Source organism: Marmota monax, unplaced genomic scaffold, assembly GCF_021218885.2.
Source record: "Marmota monax isolate L192 unplaced genomic scaffold, Marmota_monax_Labrador192_F-V1.1 WCK01_AAM20220418_F8-fsc00008, whole genome shotgun sequence".
Taxonomy (NCBI): Eukaryota; Metazoa; Chordata; class Mammalia; order Rodentia; family Sciuridae; genus Marmota; species Marmota monax.
Window position 1 is genome coordinate 9,867,472 of NW_026694432.1, and position 19,451 is coordinate 9,886,922.

The 19,451-nt window shown below is 47.3% G+C and overlaps 1 protein-coding gene across 4 annotated transcripts; it reads right to left on the minus strand.

Moving 5' to 3' along the window:
* Window positions 1–6,940: 6,940 nt before the first annotated feature.
* Window positions 6,941–19,294, minus strand: Mfsd2a (MFSD2 lysolipid transporter A, lysophospholipid). 4 transcript variants are annotated; one of them, XM_058570859.1, is made up of 14 exons: window positions 19,126–19,294; window positions 17,538–17,666; window positions 15,727–15,851; window positions 11,579–11,702; window positions 11,405–11,483; window positions 10,802–10,959; window positions 10,250–10,340; window positions 10,005–10,126; window positions 9,711–9,794; window positions 9,180–9,263; window positions 8,972–9,084; window positions 8,396–8,539; window positions 8,124–8,300; window positions 6,941–7,405 (listed from the first exon to the last, which is right to left on the minus strand). In XM_058570859.1, exons 1-14 carry the CDS (start codon window positions 19,210–19,212, stop codon window positions 7,342–7,344), a joined length of 1,581 nt encoding a protein of 526 aa, XP_058426842.1. In that variant the 5' UTR covers window positions 19,213–19,294; the 3' UTR covers window positions 6,941–7,341. The 4 variants fall into 4 exon arrangements, with proteins under 4 accessions (XP_058426842.1, XP_046324851.1, XP_046324850.1 ...); XM_046468895.2 differs by having other exon boundaries at window positions 17,538–17,669; XM_046468894.2 differs by having other exon boundaries at window positions 19,120–19,294.
* Between the last annotated feature and the right edge of the window lie 157 nt (window positions 19,295–19,451).

Here is a 19,451-nt window from a genome sequence, read left to right on the forward strand (position 1 = left end):
CCTCCTGAAACTTGTGGCTACCTTAACCTATTCTTAGCCTTTCTGTTATATACATATACTATATATAATATTAAGTATTATATATAACATATAAAATATAAAACATTACTTTTATATATACATACGTGTGTATAAAAATGTAATATGAACATATGTATTGAAAGAATTCCCCACGCAAAGACACTTCGCCGGGAGAATTCCAATTTTATTGCAAAAAGCTGTGTGCTTATATAGAACTAAGGGGGAGATGGTAGGGCTTAGATAAATGGCAGGCAACCCGTTTATTGGCAAGTTCTTTCAGATATCAGCTCCGGAGCCCAGGAATTAGTTCTCATTGGGGCTAAGGTTCCCCGCCAGCGAGATTTGAAATTGGCGCCAGCGGGAGAGTTCACACGGGCGGGAACTTTTCGCGCCACTGCAGAAAAGAAGAAGGTAGGAAGAAGAGGTGCTTAGGCGCCATGTTGGGGTTTTTTTTCTGGGGTATGGCTGCCGTTTATACTTTTCCCAACATGTATATATAAAAATGCAATATTTCATATATATGTATACCTATATACAAAATATATATGTATGTTTATCACATATATGAATATATATACATATATGAATAATAAATCAATATGTATCAATATCTATAACATTGTAGTGTTTATGTATATAAAATATGTAGTGTTTTGTATATATAGTAATTTTTTTTTTGGGCGGTGCTGGGGATAGAACCCAGGGACTTGTGCATGCAAGGCAAGCACTCTACCAACTGAGCTATATCCCCAGCTGCGTATTTTGTATATATATAAAATATTGTGATACTTGAATGTCATAGACATTGCTAGTTATTACTAGATATTCCTATTACTAGATATTACTAGTTAAGATTGAAATAAGAGAACCCATGATTACCTGGTTTATGACCATCAGGTGAGTACTCAGTGACTAGCAACAAGTGAAAGTGGTGTAGCTTATAAATTTATTGCTATTCAATAAATTTTTATATTATGGAAAGAGACAAATGTGTTTGGTCTGTGTTAATGGCATAGCTGGTTCATGACAACACCACAGCACTACACAGACCACAAAAAGGACACTTGAAAATACTGGGGAGTGAAAAAAAGAAGGCAGAGTATATTTAACCTCAGCGGGGAACATGCACATCAGACAACTCAAATTTTTTTGCTTCTTTGTTCATGTTCACAAGTTACTGCAAGTATTGATTTTGGGATTACAAATAAATTTTAGCAAGTAGGCAAATTCACAAATATGGAATCTGTGAATAATGAGGATTGACTATATGTTGCACTGGAGTTTAGAAGAATCTCAGATTGGAGGAATCAGAGAAGATTCCAGAAGAGATGCTACTCTGGCTGAATTCTGAAATATAGGAGGTCCTGGCAAGGAACCTGTAACCAAAACTAAGTCATGTGGTTTGACAAAGAGCTGTCTTTCCTTTTCCTAGGTATCATTTTTTCTTTAATTTATTTTTTAGTTGTAGGTGGACACAATATCTTTATATTTTTATGTGGTGCTGAGAATCAAACCCAGTGGCTCACGCATGCTAGGCGAGCACGCTACCACTTGAGCCACATACCCATCCCCTCCTACGTATCTTTATGCTTGCGTAAATGAGGTCAACTCTTTTTACTATATCTTGAACAAAAAAACATTCTGCAAAGACGGAAACTTCTTTTTTTCTTTTTTGTGGTGGGGGGCGTACCAGGGATTGAACTAGGGGCACTCAACAACTGAACCACATCCCCAGCCCTGTTTTGTATTTTGTTTAGAGACAGGGTCTCACTGAGTTGCTTAGTGCCTCACTTTTTCTGAGACTGGCTTTGAACTGGTGATCCTCCTGCCTCAGCCTCCCAAGCCGCTGGGATTATAGCGTGCACCACCGCACCAGGCTTATTTTTATTTTTATTTTATTCATTGTACCCAGGGCCTTGAGTATATTGGTTTCATACCCCATTTTCTCTTCTTTCTTTCTTTTTTGGTGGTACTGGGGATTGAATCCAGGGACTCTATCACTGAACTACATCACCAACCCTTTTTATTTTTTAATTTTGAGACACGGTCTTGCTAAATTACCCATGCTGACCTCGAACTTGCAATTCTCCAGACTTGGCCCCCTGAGTAGCTGGGATTACAGGTGAATACCATCACACAGAGCAATACCCCTTTTATGTACTGGGTTTTGTTGTTTATAGTAGTTTTTCAGTCGATTCATTTGAGTTCTCTTAGAACACAAACAGATCAATAACAAAGATAAATTTACCTATTCCTTTCCATTTTTTAAATTGTTTCTTATCTAATTGCATCAGCTTCTACTATTTATATCAGCCAATGGAATGTTATATGGCAGAGTGGTGATAGTATTTATCCTTATACCTGACAGCGGACTTTCTAAATATGATTCCTTCCCGAGTTATATGAAAATGACTAAACAACTAGCAAATGAATGGTTCTGTTCTCCATGCCTGCTTCACCTGCTTCCTGTGTTACTGAGAGGAGGTGCCACTCATTGTTTTCCAAATTGGAAATCTACAATCTACATATGACCTTCTTCTCTCTCCTCCTCTCCCCACCTTTTTCCCCCTCTCAATTATTTCTAGCCCAGCCAGCTGCCAAGTCAGCCCTCGTCTTTCAATCTCTGCTAACACCCCAGGCAGTATTTTCATAAGTGTTCATTCTTGGAAGATTACATAAACAGCCTCTTCATTAGTCTCCCTGCTAATGAGACTCTTACCTCCTTCAATCCTTTCCCTTTCCCTACGGAACAGCTAACATGGTCTTTCTAACTCTTCCTCTACCATGGTTCCCCTACCTGAAACTATTAATTACTTCCCTCTGCTCTTAGGATAAGGACCAAAGTGGTCACAGGAACCAAAAGCTATGTGTGCCTATCCTTTTCTATCTTCATTCTGAGCCTCTTCTTGGATCTCCTCCTCTCCATCTTGTGCTTCAGTCACATGGGCCTTCTTTCTATTCCCGAATTCCACTATCATCTTCCCGGCCTCTGAGTTTAAGTGGATGCTGGACCTCCTCTCTGAAAGACCCTCCTGCTCCTGTGTTCTCTTTGCCTGGCAGATTCCTCTTCTTTCTTTGAGCCTCAGGCCAGGATATCTCAACTTAAGCTGATTCTGTTACACAGGTTCATAGCTCCTTCCTCTTCCGTGGAACATTCATGATATGAATGTTCACTCAGTTAATCTCAGTATTTCCAGGCAGGGACAAAGTCCATCAAGTAGCCAGTGACCCAGGGGATTTCTGGGATTCCAGATTGCTTTTCCTTGTCCTCATCTGCCCCACTACAACTCATCTGTTGTATCTCCCACAGTTAGAACAGGGCCTGGCACACAGGAGGGGCTCACACAGTATTTTGTTGTATAGATTAATATCTCTACCCCTACAATCCTAATGCATAAGTAGCATTGACACATACCTATTCTAATTTGAAGGAGTCAGGGTTGTTAGGCCCCACTCTCTGGATGGGAAACTTTTGGGTGACAAAAGTATTCTCTCCCACTCAACTTTTGTCCCTCTCTAATGGATTCTCCACACAGAAGTTGGGGCCACATTTTTTATTTTCTATTTTATTTTATTCAATACTTGGAATTGAACTCAGGGCACTTTGCCAGTGAGCTACATCTCTACAATCCACCCACCACCTTTTTTTTTTTTTTTTTTTTCAATTTCAAGCCAATGTCTAAGTTGCCCAGGCTGGTCTTGAACTTGCAATCCTTCTGCCTTACCCTTCCCAGTGGCAGAGATTACAGGTGTGTAACACCACATCTGGAAAACCCCATTTTCTCAGTTCCTTTATCACAACACCCCTCTTATTTCTTTTTTTTTTAATATTTATTTATTTTTTTTTAGTTTTCGGCGGACACAATATCTTTGTTTGTATGTGGTGCTGAGGATCGAACCCGGGCCGCACGCATGCCAGGCGAGCGTGCTACCGCTTGAGCCACATCCCCAGCCCACCCCTCTTATTTCTTTCATCGTGTTTTTATAATCTGAAATTGTAAATTTATCTGTTAATGGTTATTTATTTGTCATTTATCCCCCAGAGAATATAAACTCTATATTATTCACTACTGTTTTCAGAGGCTAGCAGTTTCCTGATATATAGTAGACTTGTAAATATCAATGGAATAATATTCTAGGTCATTGACAATCTGGAATTTCTTCACAATATTAAGGTCTTGCTCCTTTCTTCCAGTAGGTGGCACCAAATCCACACCTGGTCCTCAGCAGAGGTGTTGATGGGAGTGTAGTTGGCATGATTGAAAGCCTGGATGCAGTGAGGAGAGACAGAATTTAGCTGTGGTTTTACAGAATCCAAGTGTAGATGAAGTCAAGATGGCATTTCTCCCAAAGGATGAGTAAGTATGAGCGGTCTATAAGGGGCTTAGTGTAGCCAGTGACCCTGGGGATTTCTGGGATTCCAGATTGCTTTTCCTTGTCCTCATCTGCCCCACTACAACTCATCTCCCAAGAACTCATCAGGAACCTTCAAATAGGAGAGCAATTTCCTGTGGGCATGAAAGATAGGAAGGGTTTTCAACCTAAATCTCCATAGAACATTTGGGGAGACTGAGATTCAGACAGAATATCCTACTGGGTCAGTAGGAATTTGGTCTGGCTCACAGACAAAGCCTTCTCCAGTTGGCTCACATTCGTTCAGCTCCACATGTCCATCCCACCCTGCCATGCTTGGTCCTGGGCTCAGTGTGGGAGACCATGAAGAGGGAGGCTTGGACTCACTCTCAGAGTTGGCCCAAGGGGCAGAGGGGCAGGAACCACTTCAGAGAGGCTTTCTGAGGGCAAGATGTGTTGGAGGAGTGTCTGCTTGGTGGAGCTGAGACAGAAATATATCCAGGGCAAGGCAAGTAAGCTGGAAGAAGGGCTCCATCTAGATCTGGGGCTGGGGACATCAGCAGGGCTCTTGGATTCTATCCTGAAAACAAATGAGATTCCCTTTCAGCACAGGAGAGCTACTCAGTTGCCTAGGATAATTTGCAGAGGGAATATGAGTAGACAAACACCAGTTGGGATGCTGGTACACATGTCCAGGTGAGAGAAGATGAGCTTGTGTGATTTAGAAAATTTATTTGCTATTATTATTATTATCATTATTATTATTAGTAGTAGTAATAACAGTATTTTGGTGCTGCAAATAGTACCCAGGGCTTTGCACATGCTAAGCAAAGCTGTCTCTCACTGAGCTACATCCCCAGCCCTGAAATCATATTTATTTTTTTATTGATTTTTTTAAAATAAATGATATTGTAATGCATTAAAATTCTTATTACATGTATACAGCAAAATTTTTCATATTTCTGGTTGTATATAAAGTATGTTGACACCAATTCGTGTCTTCATACATGTACTTTGGATGATGATGTCTATCACGTACCACCATCCTTGCTAATCCTCTGCCCCTTCCCTTTTCCTCCTACCCTCTGCCCTATCTAGAATTCATTTATTCCTCCCATGCTCCCCCTCCCTATCCCACAGCCTCCTTATATCAGAGAAAACATTTAGCACCTGAAATCGTATTTAAAGACAGAACTTGGTGGTTATTGATAGAGTGGAGGAAGGTGGTAGTGTGAAAGAACCTCTATAAGCCCAGTCATTCAGTATTCTAGCTACAGAGGCCAGCCAGCCCTAGGTTCCTGCCTTGCCCAGACAGCCTCTGACCAGAGATGCAGCTACAAAAGTACTAGAACTAGACTGGTGGGGGCCAAACTGTTATCTCATGTAACAGCCCAAGTAGTGGTTAAGGGCACAGGCCATACTGTCAATCAGCCTGGACTGAAGTATCAACTTATCCTCTTACCACCACTGTCTGGTGATCCTGGGCAAGTTACTTAACTTCCTTGTGTCAGCATTTCCTTATCTGTAAAATGAGCATAATAATAGTAACTTCCTTATAGGGAAGTTGTGGAGACCAACTGAATTAATATTTGTGAACACATAACAGTGCCTGTTAGTAATCCTTCATGGAATTTATAAAAGCAACTTGGCAAAACTTCATCAGCAACCCCACATTCAAGGCAAAAACCAAGCCTGAAGAGTCTCAAATAAATGAAGCCCACAAAGCAGAAATGCTATCTGTGAAATAATGAGGTTGAACTGGTCACTCCTGATCCTGCCAGCTTTATTTCCCTGTCATTTTGGAACTTGGCCTATGTGTGTGAGAGCCAGTGGTGTGCTGAGCAATCCTACCAGCTTGTAGAAGCCAACTGGTAAATGTTCAGAAATTTGGCAAGATGGTACAACTTTGGGTAACTTGAATTGGCTATGGTATGAGTATTCACACCAAAGAAATGGGATAAGTGCTACAAGTAAGCCTTCCCTATCCCCCTGCTCCCCACCAGAGGCAGGACCCTTCCTTATCTGACACTTACCCCTAGCCAGGTCCATCCTCCCCCCTTCAACACTGGTGATAATAATGTGGGAGAAGAATGACAGGTCTTCAGGGCCTCAGTCACAGTCTATACCAGCACAGTCAGTCTCGCAGGCTCAGGCACACAGAGACCAACCATTTGTCTGCCAGTCCTTTGGTCATCATCAGACACAGGGGAGTAAAGAGTGCTAGGTAAGGTCCTGGAGTCACACAGAGCTGGGATGGAGTTCCAGTTGGATTGCTCTTGGCTGTGTGAAGTTAGCCACATCCCCTTCTATGATGAAGCTCTGTTTTCTTATTTTTAAAATGGGGGCAGACTTGACCTGGCCGTTTTGAGGGTTAAATGAGCATACCACTGAAGTGCATACAATGGCCTTCCCACTGAGCAAGTATTCAGCAAATGTTAGCCAAAGCTGTCATCGCACCCCAGACACATTCTGCCTACTCAGTGGTACCTGAGGCTTATGGTACTCTCTATCTGTTGGCACAGAAGGGCTTGTTGAGTGGTCAAGGATGCAGACAGAAACAGGCATCTCAGTTTTTCAGCTTTTATGAAAATTAATAACATTAATAGCTCACAGACATATACAAACACACACATTGCTATGTACATGGTCATTAAGTTATTAATTAGTCTCTGTATAAAACATCTCTACATTAGTGTTCCGGGCTAGGCCCGATCAGTCCTTCGCATATTCACAGTAGCAGTCCCAGGGCTTGGCCCTGTGGGAGGGCAGAGAGGAGGCAGGAGGCTGCAGACTGGCCAGCCCCATGGTGGGTAAGATGTCCTGGTCTGCTCACTCTCCAGTCTTCAGTCCGTATTCTGGCATCTGGAGACCAGTTTTCAGTGAGTGGGCAAGCAGGTCCTGGTCCTCGTGTGGCCTGGTGACCCAGACCCTCTCCATGGTGACTTTTAGCAGGCAACATAGCAGGCCCTAGAGGATGCTGGCCAGCTCTGTGGAGTCTGTGTCAGAATAGCCTGAGCTGCTGGCTTCATCCCTGCAAGAAAAAGCCACAAGAGATAGGATGGAGGAAGCCTCTTGTCCCACGCCCACGGACACCTGCCTCTTTCTGCAGCAATCTTGGCCCTATAGTAAAAGCCATAGGGAAACTACAGATAGTTTGCTTACTCCCTCTTTCAGCCCAGAAACTTCTGGTTCCTCTATTTGCTATTCTTATTGTACATGGGGCACCACAAGCCCCAGGATATATACTCTGGTCCTGGCTGGCTTATAGGCAGAATGACTCACTTTATACTAGCCTCTGGGTTTGAGTCAAACTCCAGGTCCTGCATGCTAGGAGGGCAGCAGAGTACAGGTTGTGGTCAGGACATATATGAGGCTCAAAGCCAAGCTCCACCCCTTAGCCACTGGGCCCTTCACTCTTCCTGGTTAAGTCTTAGGTTTTTTATCAGCACAATGAAAATCATAAAAATCTAGGACACCAAACATTGTTGGAAGAACCTGGGAGATCATGAACACACACTCCTAAAACACAAGCTCCTCAAGGGTGAGGATTTGGCTTTGTTTTGTTAACTAGAACAAAGCTGGCACCTAGGAGGCACCCAGGAAGTAGTTGTTGAGTGAATAAATGTAAAGCCACTCAGTGCAGTGCTAGCACAAAGCTAAGTGTTGGAGCTGTCGAGGAAAGGTGTACAGAGATTAAGTGTGGATTTAGCCACAGAGGATTAGACTGAATGGCATCTCTCCTCTCTCACCGCAGAGCCTGCAGGGCCTTCTTATTCTGCCGCCGCTTCTCCTCATCAATGGGATACAGCTTGAAGAGCAACAGGCCCAGCAGGATGAGGACTATAGGAGCCATGGTCACCAACATCTTCAGTGTAAACTTGACACTTGCCGGCTGTGAGCACCCTCGTGTCTTGTACCCAGCAAAGCTGTGGAACCCAGAGGGCAGGGGATTGGTAAAGATGCAGCTTTTGGGGTCTGGCTTTGCTTTGCCCTGCCCACCCCACATTCCCACTCCGCTCACTCGAGACTGAGGGTAGAGATACCCAGTGAGACTCCAGAGGCAAACTTGGTGAAAAAAACATAGAAGGAGAAGAAGATGGGCTCAGTGCCATGAGCGTGAGGCTGCTTCAGGTGGAAGTCGTCAATGACATCAGGCAACATGGACCTGTGCAGAGTGGGTAATGGCAACCATGAGGACCCCACCAACCACTAGCTGCCAGGACCCCGCTAGCCAGTATGGCCCCTGTGTCAATAAGAAGAGGTGGCCTTCTAGGAGCTTGTGGCACCCCACAGCTCCAAGGAGCTTGTGGCACCTTCATGTGAATAAGGTTTCTTTCCCCCAAGATGAAGGAGTCCCAATCTGGATACTCGGCCTGGAAAATGGAGTGCGAGCTAGATTTCAGCTCCTTTTCTCACCGTGTGACGGTGCTCTTGCACAGTACACAAACTGTACAACTCTAAGACATGGATCCACCCCAACTTGAACCCATAGAATGGTCTATATTAGGAGAAGCCCCCAGAGAATTTTCCCCAAGGAGCTTCAGAACTGGAATGAGAAGGCTGGGGAACAGACCCAGCTAAATTTGAATACACCTACCAGGGTAATAGGAAGGCAGCTGCCACACTGATGCCGGCTGCGATAGCCACCACATACGTGACGATTAGGTTACTCTCCATAAGGGCCACCAAGATGAGAAATGGCACTGCTGACTAGGGGAGGTAGTGTGATAAGATGAGTCAGCTAGGAGGCCCCCCACCAGTAACCCCCAACTCAATCTAGGTCCTATCCCTAGAGCCCCACTCACTGAGATCCCAACGTATACAGCTGTCTTCTTGCCAAACCGGGTTAGGAACCACTGCCAGATGGGAATGGTAAATGTGGCAGAAAGCTGTGGACAGACAAAGTGGGTGAGGTAGGCAAGTTAGAACCATGGAACCCCTCCTGCCCTTCCCAGGTGCCCAAAGGCGTTCCCAGCCCTGCCAAAGAACAGCTAGATGACATCATCCAGGCAGTGAGAAAGTGAACAGGCATGCCTAACGGCTCCTGGGGAGCTGAAGGAGGTCCTTCTCCTGCCTTCTCACACCTCTAAGCACAAAGTTACAGAGCTCTTGACCTCTATACCTTTGCTTTTGTTGTGCTCTCTAAATACCCAACTGCAAACTCCTGCCTAAGCAACTGTAGGTCAGCTCCAAATGAATATTCCAAGAAGTTTCCCTCACCCCTTTCTGACCATGGACCAGTCTGAAAACATCTTCTGACTATCCAAAGAACCATCCCACACAGCCTAAGCCATGTCAGCCCAGGCTGCCTGCCCCGCCTCAAGCCCTGCACTCACCATGATGGCCAGCAGTAGGTTCTGGAATTCATTGCGGAAGCCCAAGGTGTAGGTGCAAAACAAGGCAAAGTTCCCCTCCACCAGCTGAGGAATGGGGCGGGGCAGGGCAAGGAAATGCAAGGAAGGAAGTAACAATGGGGCTGAGCCTCCCCAAGTCATTTCCCACACCCCACAAACCTCAGTCCATGCCCTCTTCATTCCATCAGTCCATCAGCTTCATCACATCCTGCGTCCTCTCCAACCCCACTCCCATTGCACCCCCCTCTCAGGCTAAGCACATCAGGCCCCACTCACCATGAAAGCCAGAGAGGTAAAGAGGAAGCCAGCAATGAGCTTGATATATGGCCCATGGCTCATGACCTGGCGGAGGCCCCGGAAAAAGGACATCGGCTCAGCCTGCTGGGTCTCATAGGGTTCTGGGGACCAGAGGGGACAGTGAGGAGGAAGCAGAGAACCCTCCCAAAGCCTGAGTGCCAGCCAGAATGACATAGCCACTCTGCGCTGGGGCCTGAACCTCTTCCCAGCTGGGACCCTCTTACCTCTCTGCTCCCGTACGCCCAGGGTCAGGATGACAGCACAGATGACATAAATAGAGGCAATGACCCCTGCTGCCAGCAGGTATGCATTTTGCTATAAAGGGGTGAAGACGACATACAGAGACTGTCAGTCTAATCTCATTCCAGCAGCCCCATTCAATGATCTTGGGCCAGTCCCTTTTCTTCTGGGTGCCTCACTGTCTCCATCTGTGAAACAGGAGAAGCATCCTGGGCCTGCTATTGCTCTCCATGACTGGGCAAAGTTTGAAAGTACAAAATGTTAAGAAGTCAGGCTCTGGGCAAAGAAAGCTGAGAGCCCACAGTTCAAATCTTCCCAAATCTCTGCAATCACCAATTCTACAACCGTAGGCAAATTGTTCAGCCTCTCTCTCTAAGCTTCATTTTCCTTATCAGCATTTTGGGCATAGTCATAATTATGTATATCAAATGCCCAACAATTAATAAATACTAACTATTATTACTAATTTTAGGATGACTACAAAGCATCTCACCGTCCCCCATCTTCCCCAAACCCTGCCATGCCAGGGGTCTCACCGTTTCTCTGAGTGAGGTGATGCTGTATGTGCGATTGGCACTTTCTGAAGCCACTGCAGAGCCATTGAGGTACTGGAGACAAGGTGCATTTGCTTGGCCCACAATTTGCCCCTGGATCGCTGTGCCCAGCACTGTGCCCAGCACCTCCACAGTCATCCCTGGGCAGTGAAAAGAGAGTCTTTTGGAGGGCCTCATGGCTTGTGGGCCCAGAGAGGAAGGTCAGACAGATGGGACATGGAGATCTAGGTATGGTGGATCCAAGGGGCAGGGCAGATGGCACCTTGGCCTATATTCATGGCCTGCTCTGTGTGACCTTAGGTTAGTCCTTGCGTCTTTCTAGGTCTCACCTGAGCAATAAGGGGACTGAATTGTTTTCAACATGGTTTCGTGGGGTGGGGATATAGCTCAGTGATACAGCATCTGCTTAGCATGTATGAGGCCCTGGGTTCAATTCCGAGAACCACAATAAACAAACAAACAAAAAAGATGGCTTCACACCCATGCCCAAGAGCAGAACAACAGCCTGGACATGCAAGGAAGGGTCTAGGAGTACAGAGGCCAGGGATCCCCAGGTGGGGTCAGGTGGGCTGAGGAGACACTTACGATAGGCAGTGGCAGAGTCCCTCTCACTCTGCTCAGTGCTGATGAACATGGTGAGGGCTGAGTAGGGAACGTGGAAACACTGGCATGAAAGAGAGGCCCTTGGCCAGTCAGACAGATTGACAAATGTGGAACCTAGGGACTGCCCTCACCCAGGTCCCCAGGGGCACAACTCACCGTGACTAGAGTCTCAAAGAGGCAATAGAAAAGCAGGTACCAAAGCTCTTGGCCCTGTGGGAAGTCAGGCACAAACCAGATGAGGAAGTAGGTGATGATGGCCAGGGGTGTGGAGAAGATGATCCTGAGGAAGGGGAGGGTCTAAGTGGAGGCTGGAGGCCAGAACCCCAGGAGTCAGGTTCTGTAGGTACCTGCTGGGAAGGAAGTTCCTCCCGCTAAACCCACCTACCCAGCCTCTGGGAAGAGGCTGAAGGCCAAGCCAGTAAGCGCAGAATGGAATGGGGCCCCTGGACTGCAATGAGACCAAGACTTCAGGGCAGGGAAAAGGAGCAACCCCAGCAAATGTGTGTTTTTACATGTGTACATGTATCGTCTGCACACACAGGGAAGCTGGGGTGGGGTGGGGTGGGAGAAGCCAACTCCGGGTGAAAGAATATGAAGGAGCCACCTGGGAGGAATGGACCTCATGACATAAGTATACATGTACACGTGAGTCCTACCCATATGTCACCTTAGACCTCAGGATGGATTGACTTCACAGCATCAGCATAGAAAGGGAGCAGAGTACAAAGGTTAAGAGAAAGATCTTAGAAGTCTCACTTCTGGGACTCAACTCTGGTTTTACCAACTAACTATAAAAACTTAGTCTTGGATATCCAAGCCTGGTGGCAAATAACTATAATCCCAGCATCTTGAGCTGCTGAGGGGGGAGGATTGCAAGTCCAAAGCCAGCCTCAGCAGCCTTACAATGCCCTAAGCCCTAACTTAACGAGACCCTATCCCAGAATAAAAATTAAAAAGGGCTGGTGATGTGGCTAAGTGGTTAAGTGCCCCTGGATTCAATCCTTAATACCAAACAAACAGCAAACAAAAACAACAACAACAAAAAACCTTAGTCTTGGGTTAGTTATTTAACCTCTATGAGACTCATTTCCTCATGTGTAAAATGAGAATAAAAAAATAGCACATGCCTTACGTCGAACATTTACCTGAATACTTAATAAGTGCCAATTATGTACCAGGTGCTATTCTAATTGCTCAGGATATATTAGTGAACAAAAATATTAAAAAAGAAAGAAAGAAAACATTGTCCTGACAGGCACAGTGATACATGTCTGTAATTCTAGCTATTCAAAAGATTGAGGCAGGAGGATCACAAGTTTGAGGCCAGCCTCAGCAACTTAGGGAGACCCTGTCTCAAAATAAAAAATAAAAATGGCTAGAGATAGCTCAGTGGTAGAGCATTCTTGGGTTCAATCTCCAGTACTCCTCCTCCCCAAAAATGCCCTTATGATTGTAGTTGATCAACAACAACAAAAACCCACAAAATTAAAATTTCATATATATATAAAATTCAGCCTTCAAAAGAAATGAAATTCTGATATATACTATAAAATGGATGAACTCTAAGGACATTAAGCTAAGTGAAATAAGCCAGTTGCAAAAAGGCGACTATTGTATAATTTAACTTATGTAAGGTAAGCCAACTTTATAGAGACAGAAAATGGAATGAGAGTTAGCAGGAGCTAGGAGAAAGGCAGAATGGAGATTATTGTAATGGGTACAGAGTTTCTATCTAAGAAAATAAAAAGAACTGGAGGTGGAGGTGGTGATAGCTAACCAAGATGTGAATGTAAACTTAATGTCACTTTATATTTAAAAATAGTTGTAATGATTAATGATGATGTTATGTTGCATATATTTTCTCACAGTTTTTAAAAACATGATAGAAGGTGATAAGCGATAAGGAGAAAAGAGTAAAGCAGCCAGGTGTAGTGGTGCACCCTTGAAATCCCAGTGGCTTGGGAGGCTGAGGCAGGAAGATGGAGAGTTCAAAGCCAGCCTTAGCAATTTAGTGAGGCCCTAGGCAACTAAGCAAGACCCTGTCTCTAACTAAAATTCAAAACAGAGGTGGAGAGTGGCTCAGTGGTTGAGTAGCCCTGTGTTCAACTTCCAATACCCCCCCCCAAAAAAGTAAAGCAGACTACAGAGAATTAGAAGTGAGAATGGGGGTGCATTTCACAACACGTAGACAGCACAGGTCCCACTGAGAAGGCAATGACTATGTGGACTGAATAGAACTAAGGAGTGAGCCTTGCAAGCATCTGAGGCAAAGCTGGGCTGGACAAGGGAAAATCAGTGCAAAGGTCCTCAGGCAGGAATGTGCCTGATAAGATTGAGGAACAGTGAGCGCTAGAGTTCAGTGAGCAAGGGAGATGAAATTAGGAGATAAGCTTAGAGAGGAAATTGGACATCTTAGGAGCCATGGGAAGGACTTAGGTTCTACTTCATAGGGTTGAAGTAGTCTTGAGACTTAAAATAAGTTGGCATGAAAATGTAGAGCAGTTCTTGGGACATTGTGTACAGTGATCACATGAGGGAAGCTAGCAGGAGCCGCCTTGGGAGAAGTAGTACAGGCCATGACCAGGGGGCTTAAAAGTGCACCAGAGGTCCAGCCTGCTGCATCTTGGCCTTTCCACATGTCCCTGCTGACACCTGTCTCTAATAGGGTGCCTTGGCAACTCCAGGGAAAGTAAACCTCAAAGTCTGTCTGGTTTGAAGAAGAGGATTTAAGTACAGGTTTAGAGGAGGGCTGCCCCCAGGCTTGGAAGGAGAGGAAGTCCTACGGTTTACACACCCTGCTTCTTCCTACACTGAAAAGAAAGGGGTGCTGCAGACCTTTGAGTTTGCATTCAAACATGCACAAAGACACCTGCTAAAGCAGAAAGCAACCTATAGGGCCCCCAGTGACTTTTCCAAGCTGGCTGCATATCTGCCCAGCAAGGCCTCAGATCCTGCCTCCTATAGGGTGGGTCCTCTGGGTGCTCCGCCTCCTCTAACCATCCCAAATCCACGTGTCTCCTTAGAGAGCAAGGGCTCCCTAGGAGCCTTCCTTGACATGCCATCCTTGGCTCATAAGCAGATGAATAGAACAGCGCTGCCCTGCCCGAGGAACCCAATGTGACTGGGAGTAAACCCTGCAGCTTCTGTGCTTCGGTGCCGGGCAGCCTGGCCTAGCAGCTTCCTCTCATTGGCTGAGCCTCATGAGGCGATGTGGCAGCAGGGCCCCGCCTTCCACTGGCTGCCAGGAGATGGGCGCAAGGCCAAGTCTCACGGCTGGCGATTGGGGAGCCCCGAGCAGCCTGCTCAGGTAAGACAGGCCATCCTGCCCTCTACCCTGAAGTCAGGATCAAAGGCTCCAACCTGGGCTTTTGCCAGGGGTTGGCAGGATTGAGTGGGTGGGGGGCCTCGTGGGAAAGGAAGCTGTGGGGATGCAGGGGCTGTGGGAAGAGCTTTGAAGGCCGGAGACCAGGTATGGGCGCCCCTGGGGCAGGAAGGCGCCCACTTGAGCTTGGATGGGCTGGAGATGAAAGGGGTATGCCCCCCCCCCCGCCCTGAAGCAGGATGTCCTGGAGGGAACCAGAGCCCCGGCTTGGCCTTGTCTTGTATGTCTCCCTCGCTGTATGATCTATGGCAACCGCCTCCTCCCACCTTGCTCCACAGCCTGAGTTTGAGTAGTACAGGCTTTATACCAAGGGAAAAAGTAGTTCATATCATCCAAAGCACCAGAGGTTATGGATCTGCTACCCCATTCCAATATAGCCCTCAACCCCTGCCTCACAAGGAGCCACCCTGAAGGAGGGCCAAGTTACATATCACTTAATATGTGCCAGGTAGTCTGCTGAGTGCTTTACACATTAAAAACCATTTAGCCCTCACCACATCCCTGTGAGAAGTTCCTTATCCCCATTTTACAGATGAAGAAACTTGAGGCTCAGAGATGTTTACCTGCTCAAGATTGCACAACTGTTAAGTAGTGAAGTTGGGATTCAAACCCAGGCAGGCTAGCTCAACTGTTCTAGAGCAGTAGCTCTGCCACTATGGAAGTGACTGAGTGGGAGAAGTCAGAATTCCAGCCTGGGCTGAGGGAAGCTGCCATGCCTGGTACTTTGCCTAGTCTGGGAATGAACAGGCTAGGCATTTCAGTGGCTGTGTATGGGGTAGCTGAAGCCTCAAATGGGTTTCAACACCACTTTTATATCATTCCTTCTCCTCACCCCCCAGCCTGTGACAAGAGATGAAAGGACCAAGGGAAATATGCCAGAAGATTCGTCTTCTGCTACCTCGAAGGAGCCTCTTCCACTCACCAGGGCATGAGGCGGCCTAGGCGGGTCCAGGAAGATTTGCTAATGCAGAAGCCCACCAGAGGATCAGTGAAGGCATCCCAGGCTCGACCCACGAACAGGATGATGGAAGCAGGGAAAGGGTTCACCTGGAAGGGGGAAGAGGGAAAGAGACAACTCCGTCATTCTTTGATTCGCCTCAGTCCTAATTGCAAAACAGGGACTCCCTCCCTGCCTCAGCCAGGCCTTAAGCCCCTATGCTGCTCCCATATGCACCTTCAACATCTTCATTTTCCTTATTAATAATGACAATAGTGGACCTGGGGGTATAACTCAATGGTAGATTACTTGCCTAGCATGTGTGAAGCCCTGGGTTCCATCCCCAGGGGAAAAAAATGACAATAGCATTTCTCTGATAACAGTAGCTCTGTGTACTCCCTTAGAAGCTTTCCTGGATCTATTTCCTCCCTTTTGCTGCCCTTGAAAATACTCCTATCAAGTAGAATGAATCCAAAATCATTTCCTTCCCTCCCTTTCACATCCCTGAGACTCTGACCACCTGAAATCAGAATTAACATTCACTGGGTATACACAGTGGATCTCAGTTTTTCCATCTGTATAATGGGAGTTACTATCTCTATTGTAGAGGGTCAAGCTCTATCTTGGATGAGGAAGGAGTCTATAGAAGCTTTTTATTTAATTTTATTTTTTTAATATTTATTTTTTAATAGCTGAACACAATAGCTTTATTCTATTTATTTATGTGGTGCTAAAGATCGAAACCAGGACCTCGCATATGCTAGGTGAGCACTCTACCGCTGAGCCACAACCCCAGCCCTATAGAAGCTTTTTAAAAGGTGGCCCATTTCTACCTATTCAAGCTATCCCTCTGTCCCCAAACAGAATTTAAACGCAAATTCCTTGGACTCCTACTCAACCATCAAGTTATTGGTCTGGGAAGCTGGAAGCCTCTTGCATACCGTAGTCTCTCCAATCTGACCCCCAAGCTCTAACACTTACTACATTTTTATACTTCAACTACAAGTTTCTCATATTTGCACCTCAATTAGGGCCTAGTGCATGGGTGTTGCTCAAAAACTATCTGCTGAATGAAATCATTTGTCCTTTCTGGGGCTCAGTATTTCTTACCTGAAAATGGATACAACCCAGACACTCTGTTTGCCAAGTCAGATGCTACATAGAAAGACACCCAGTGCAGGATCCCTGGTAGCCATGGCTATTCAGCCTCCCACTTTCCCATCCAGACAGGGTGAATTCTCGGGATGCCAGGCTGCTGGCCAAGGCTTCTCAAAGCACAGAGTAGCTCTGCTTCACCCTGATAATTCCTCTTAATCAAAGCCCCTGTGCACTGGGGAATTCTAACTTAGCCCAGCACGTGAGGGTCCCACTGCCAATGACATGTCTCTGCTCCTCAGGTGAAGGTGGGATATACATCTCCACAAGCCTGGCAACATCCACTGGCCCCTGAGCCAAGCCAGCTGACTTTCTTCCAGCCAGGGACATGGTGTGCCAGTCTCTTCTAAGAACAGCGTCACCAGCGGGTTCCATTCTCCCTCACACCACCGCCTACCCCTCCAAGCTCTATTGCTCTTGCCAGGCAAGGAGGAGTTGCCAGCTATTCTGGGGCAGATAGACTCCCCTCCTTGATACTTTCTAAAGACTTATTTCTCATTCACTGTGACTCTGAGAGACAGCAAAGTAGGAATTTTTAGTCCCAGTTCACAGATGGGGAAAACTAACTGGTCCTACTCAGGGTGCCTAACTTTTCCCACCTCAGGATGCTGGAGGAGCCTTAGAGGGCTCAGGCCACTCACCTGAGCCACGTCCAATAGGTAGATCTGCAGGAAGAACCCTAGAGCACAGCCCGTCACCTGGTAGGGGGCCCCCCCAACAGCATAGCAAAGTTTGTTGCAAATGGACAACTGCTTCTTCTTCTTTGGCTCCTTCTGGGAAGAGGAGGAAAGATGAAAAGGCTCAAGTTCCTGGCCTCATCCTAGAGGCAGGACCTTTCCTCCAGCCAGCTCTGCCAGGAGGAACAACTCTGCCTTGCCCTGTTCCCACCAAGGAGATTCCACTTCCCATAAGAAGAGAAAGGTATTCTTTATTCTTGGGAACCTGGAGAAAAAGGTCATTCATATTCCTGAAGAAGTCGCCCCTAAGTTTCCTGCCCCCTTCCACCCCAGTCTGAGGAAATCTATCAGCCCATTATCTCTAAATAGCTACTCCCTCCCCTCTTCCCCCAGGCCTCAGCCACTGTTCCTTCCCAAGTTACAGAGGGGGAGCATGTTCCATCAGCAAACCTGTCCCCACCCAACATCAGCTGCCACAACCTGAAAATCCTCTTGCTGCCAAGAGCTGCCTGAGCCCAGCCCAGGCTCCCACTCTGGCTGAGGCCAGGATCCACCTGCCTACTGAGTGAGAGCCCTAGGGGCCCATCCCAGCTGGCTGCAGGCACAGCTGTTCCTTCCATCTGTCCCAGAGCGTCCCTGGTCCCTGTAGGCAACCAGAGCTTCAGGCAAACTCAGGAGTGGTCCTAGCCTCCTGCTCCTAGGGGACCTCAGAGAGTGGCGGAAAGGCCTCTAGGTGCAGAAGTAGGCCCTCTCTGGGTGGGGAACTACGGAGGTTGGGGAAAGTAGAGATTACTCATACATGGTAACAGCATAATTGCGCACTCAGTTCCTTCCAAGGATCAGCTAATAAAATTTAAAAGAAAAGGCAGTCACCTCCCAAGCAGATATTTATTGCCTAAGATCCGTTCCTGGGACAGCCTGGTTTTATTCGGTCGTTAAATAAGTCCATAGGGCAGGGGCTGGGACGGATGGATGATGAGACTGACGCAGAGCACTATGCGCGAACCCCCACACTCACCGTCGCCAGAGGAATGCGAATGCGGCTCCTTTAAGAGCAGAGCCCTTGTTCTTATGAATGAACTTGAGTGGCCCGAGTTAGTTGAGTTGAGGCGCGAGAGTAGGCGGGTGGGGGTGGGGGGGAGGTGGGGGTGAATGAGGAACCAATGAATCCCCTTGGGGGGATTTCCAGGTTTCTGGGGTCTCTCTAACTTTTAGGGCGGAAAATCCGAGCCGCTCGGCACAGAAGAACCAAAACCGGCTAAGCAGAGCCCGGCACCACAAGAAGCTGTCAGCAGGGCCCTCCGCCGACTAGGAAAGTGTTTAGGCAAAAGTGGGCGCCGGTGCCTACAGATCCTCTCCATCACGTTCTGGCCCGGGGCATTCCCTGGTTTCGGGGCTCCCCCAGCGTCTCCTAATTCTAGGCCCGCCTGGCCCCAGATAATCCCTTGTTTCCCAGAATCAGGCCTAACCTCCGACGCCCCCGCATCCCGTCTTGGCCTGCCCACCACCTCTTGCCTCCCTCCCACTCGGGGTACTGGGCCCTCACCTTCACCTGGGCCGGGCGTTCACCCGCTTGGAGAATGCCGGTGGGCAGCAGTCCCGCCGCGGAGCCGCTCTCGGCGCCCTCTCCTTTGGCCATGACCCGCGGGCCACGCCGTCTGGGACCGGCACGCCGGGATGCTCCTCTGCTCCTCGGGCCACTTAGTAAACCCCACAGGCAGGCGAGGGAAGCACTCCCTGCACGCCCCCTCCGCGCCTCTTAAACGTTCGGCCCTGCCCTTTCAGATCCGGCCAATCCCTGAGCCCCGCTGCCCCACCTCCAGCCAATCCCCGCGCCTGCCGGCCCTCCCGCCAGCCCCTCCCGCCCGGCGGCGCCTT

Coding starts and splice junctions, on each gene's coding strand:
- Mfsd2a (XM_046468893.2), bottom strand. CDS start 19,212: ATGGCCAAAGGAGAGGGCGCCGAGAGCGGCTCCGCGGCGGGACTGCTG. Junction 11,484..11,578: donor TCTTTGAGACTCTAGTCACG/GTGAGTTGTGCC, acceptor CTTTCATGCCAG/TGTTTCCACGTTCCCTACTC. Junction 9,085..9,179: donor CTGTATACGTTGGGATCTCA/GTGAGTGGGGCT, acceptor TACCTCCCCTAG/TCAGCAGTGCCATTTCTCAT.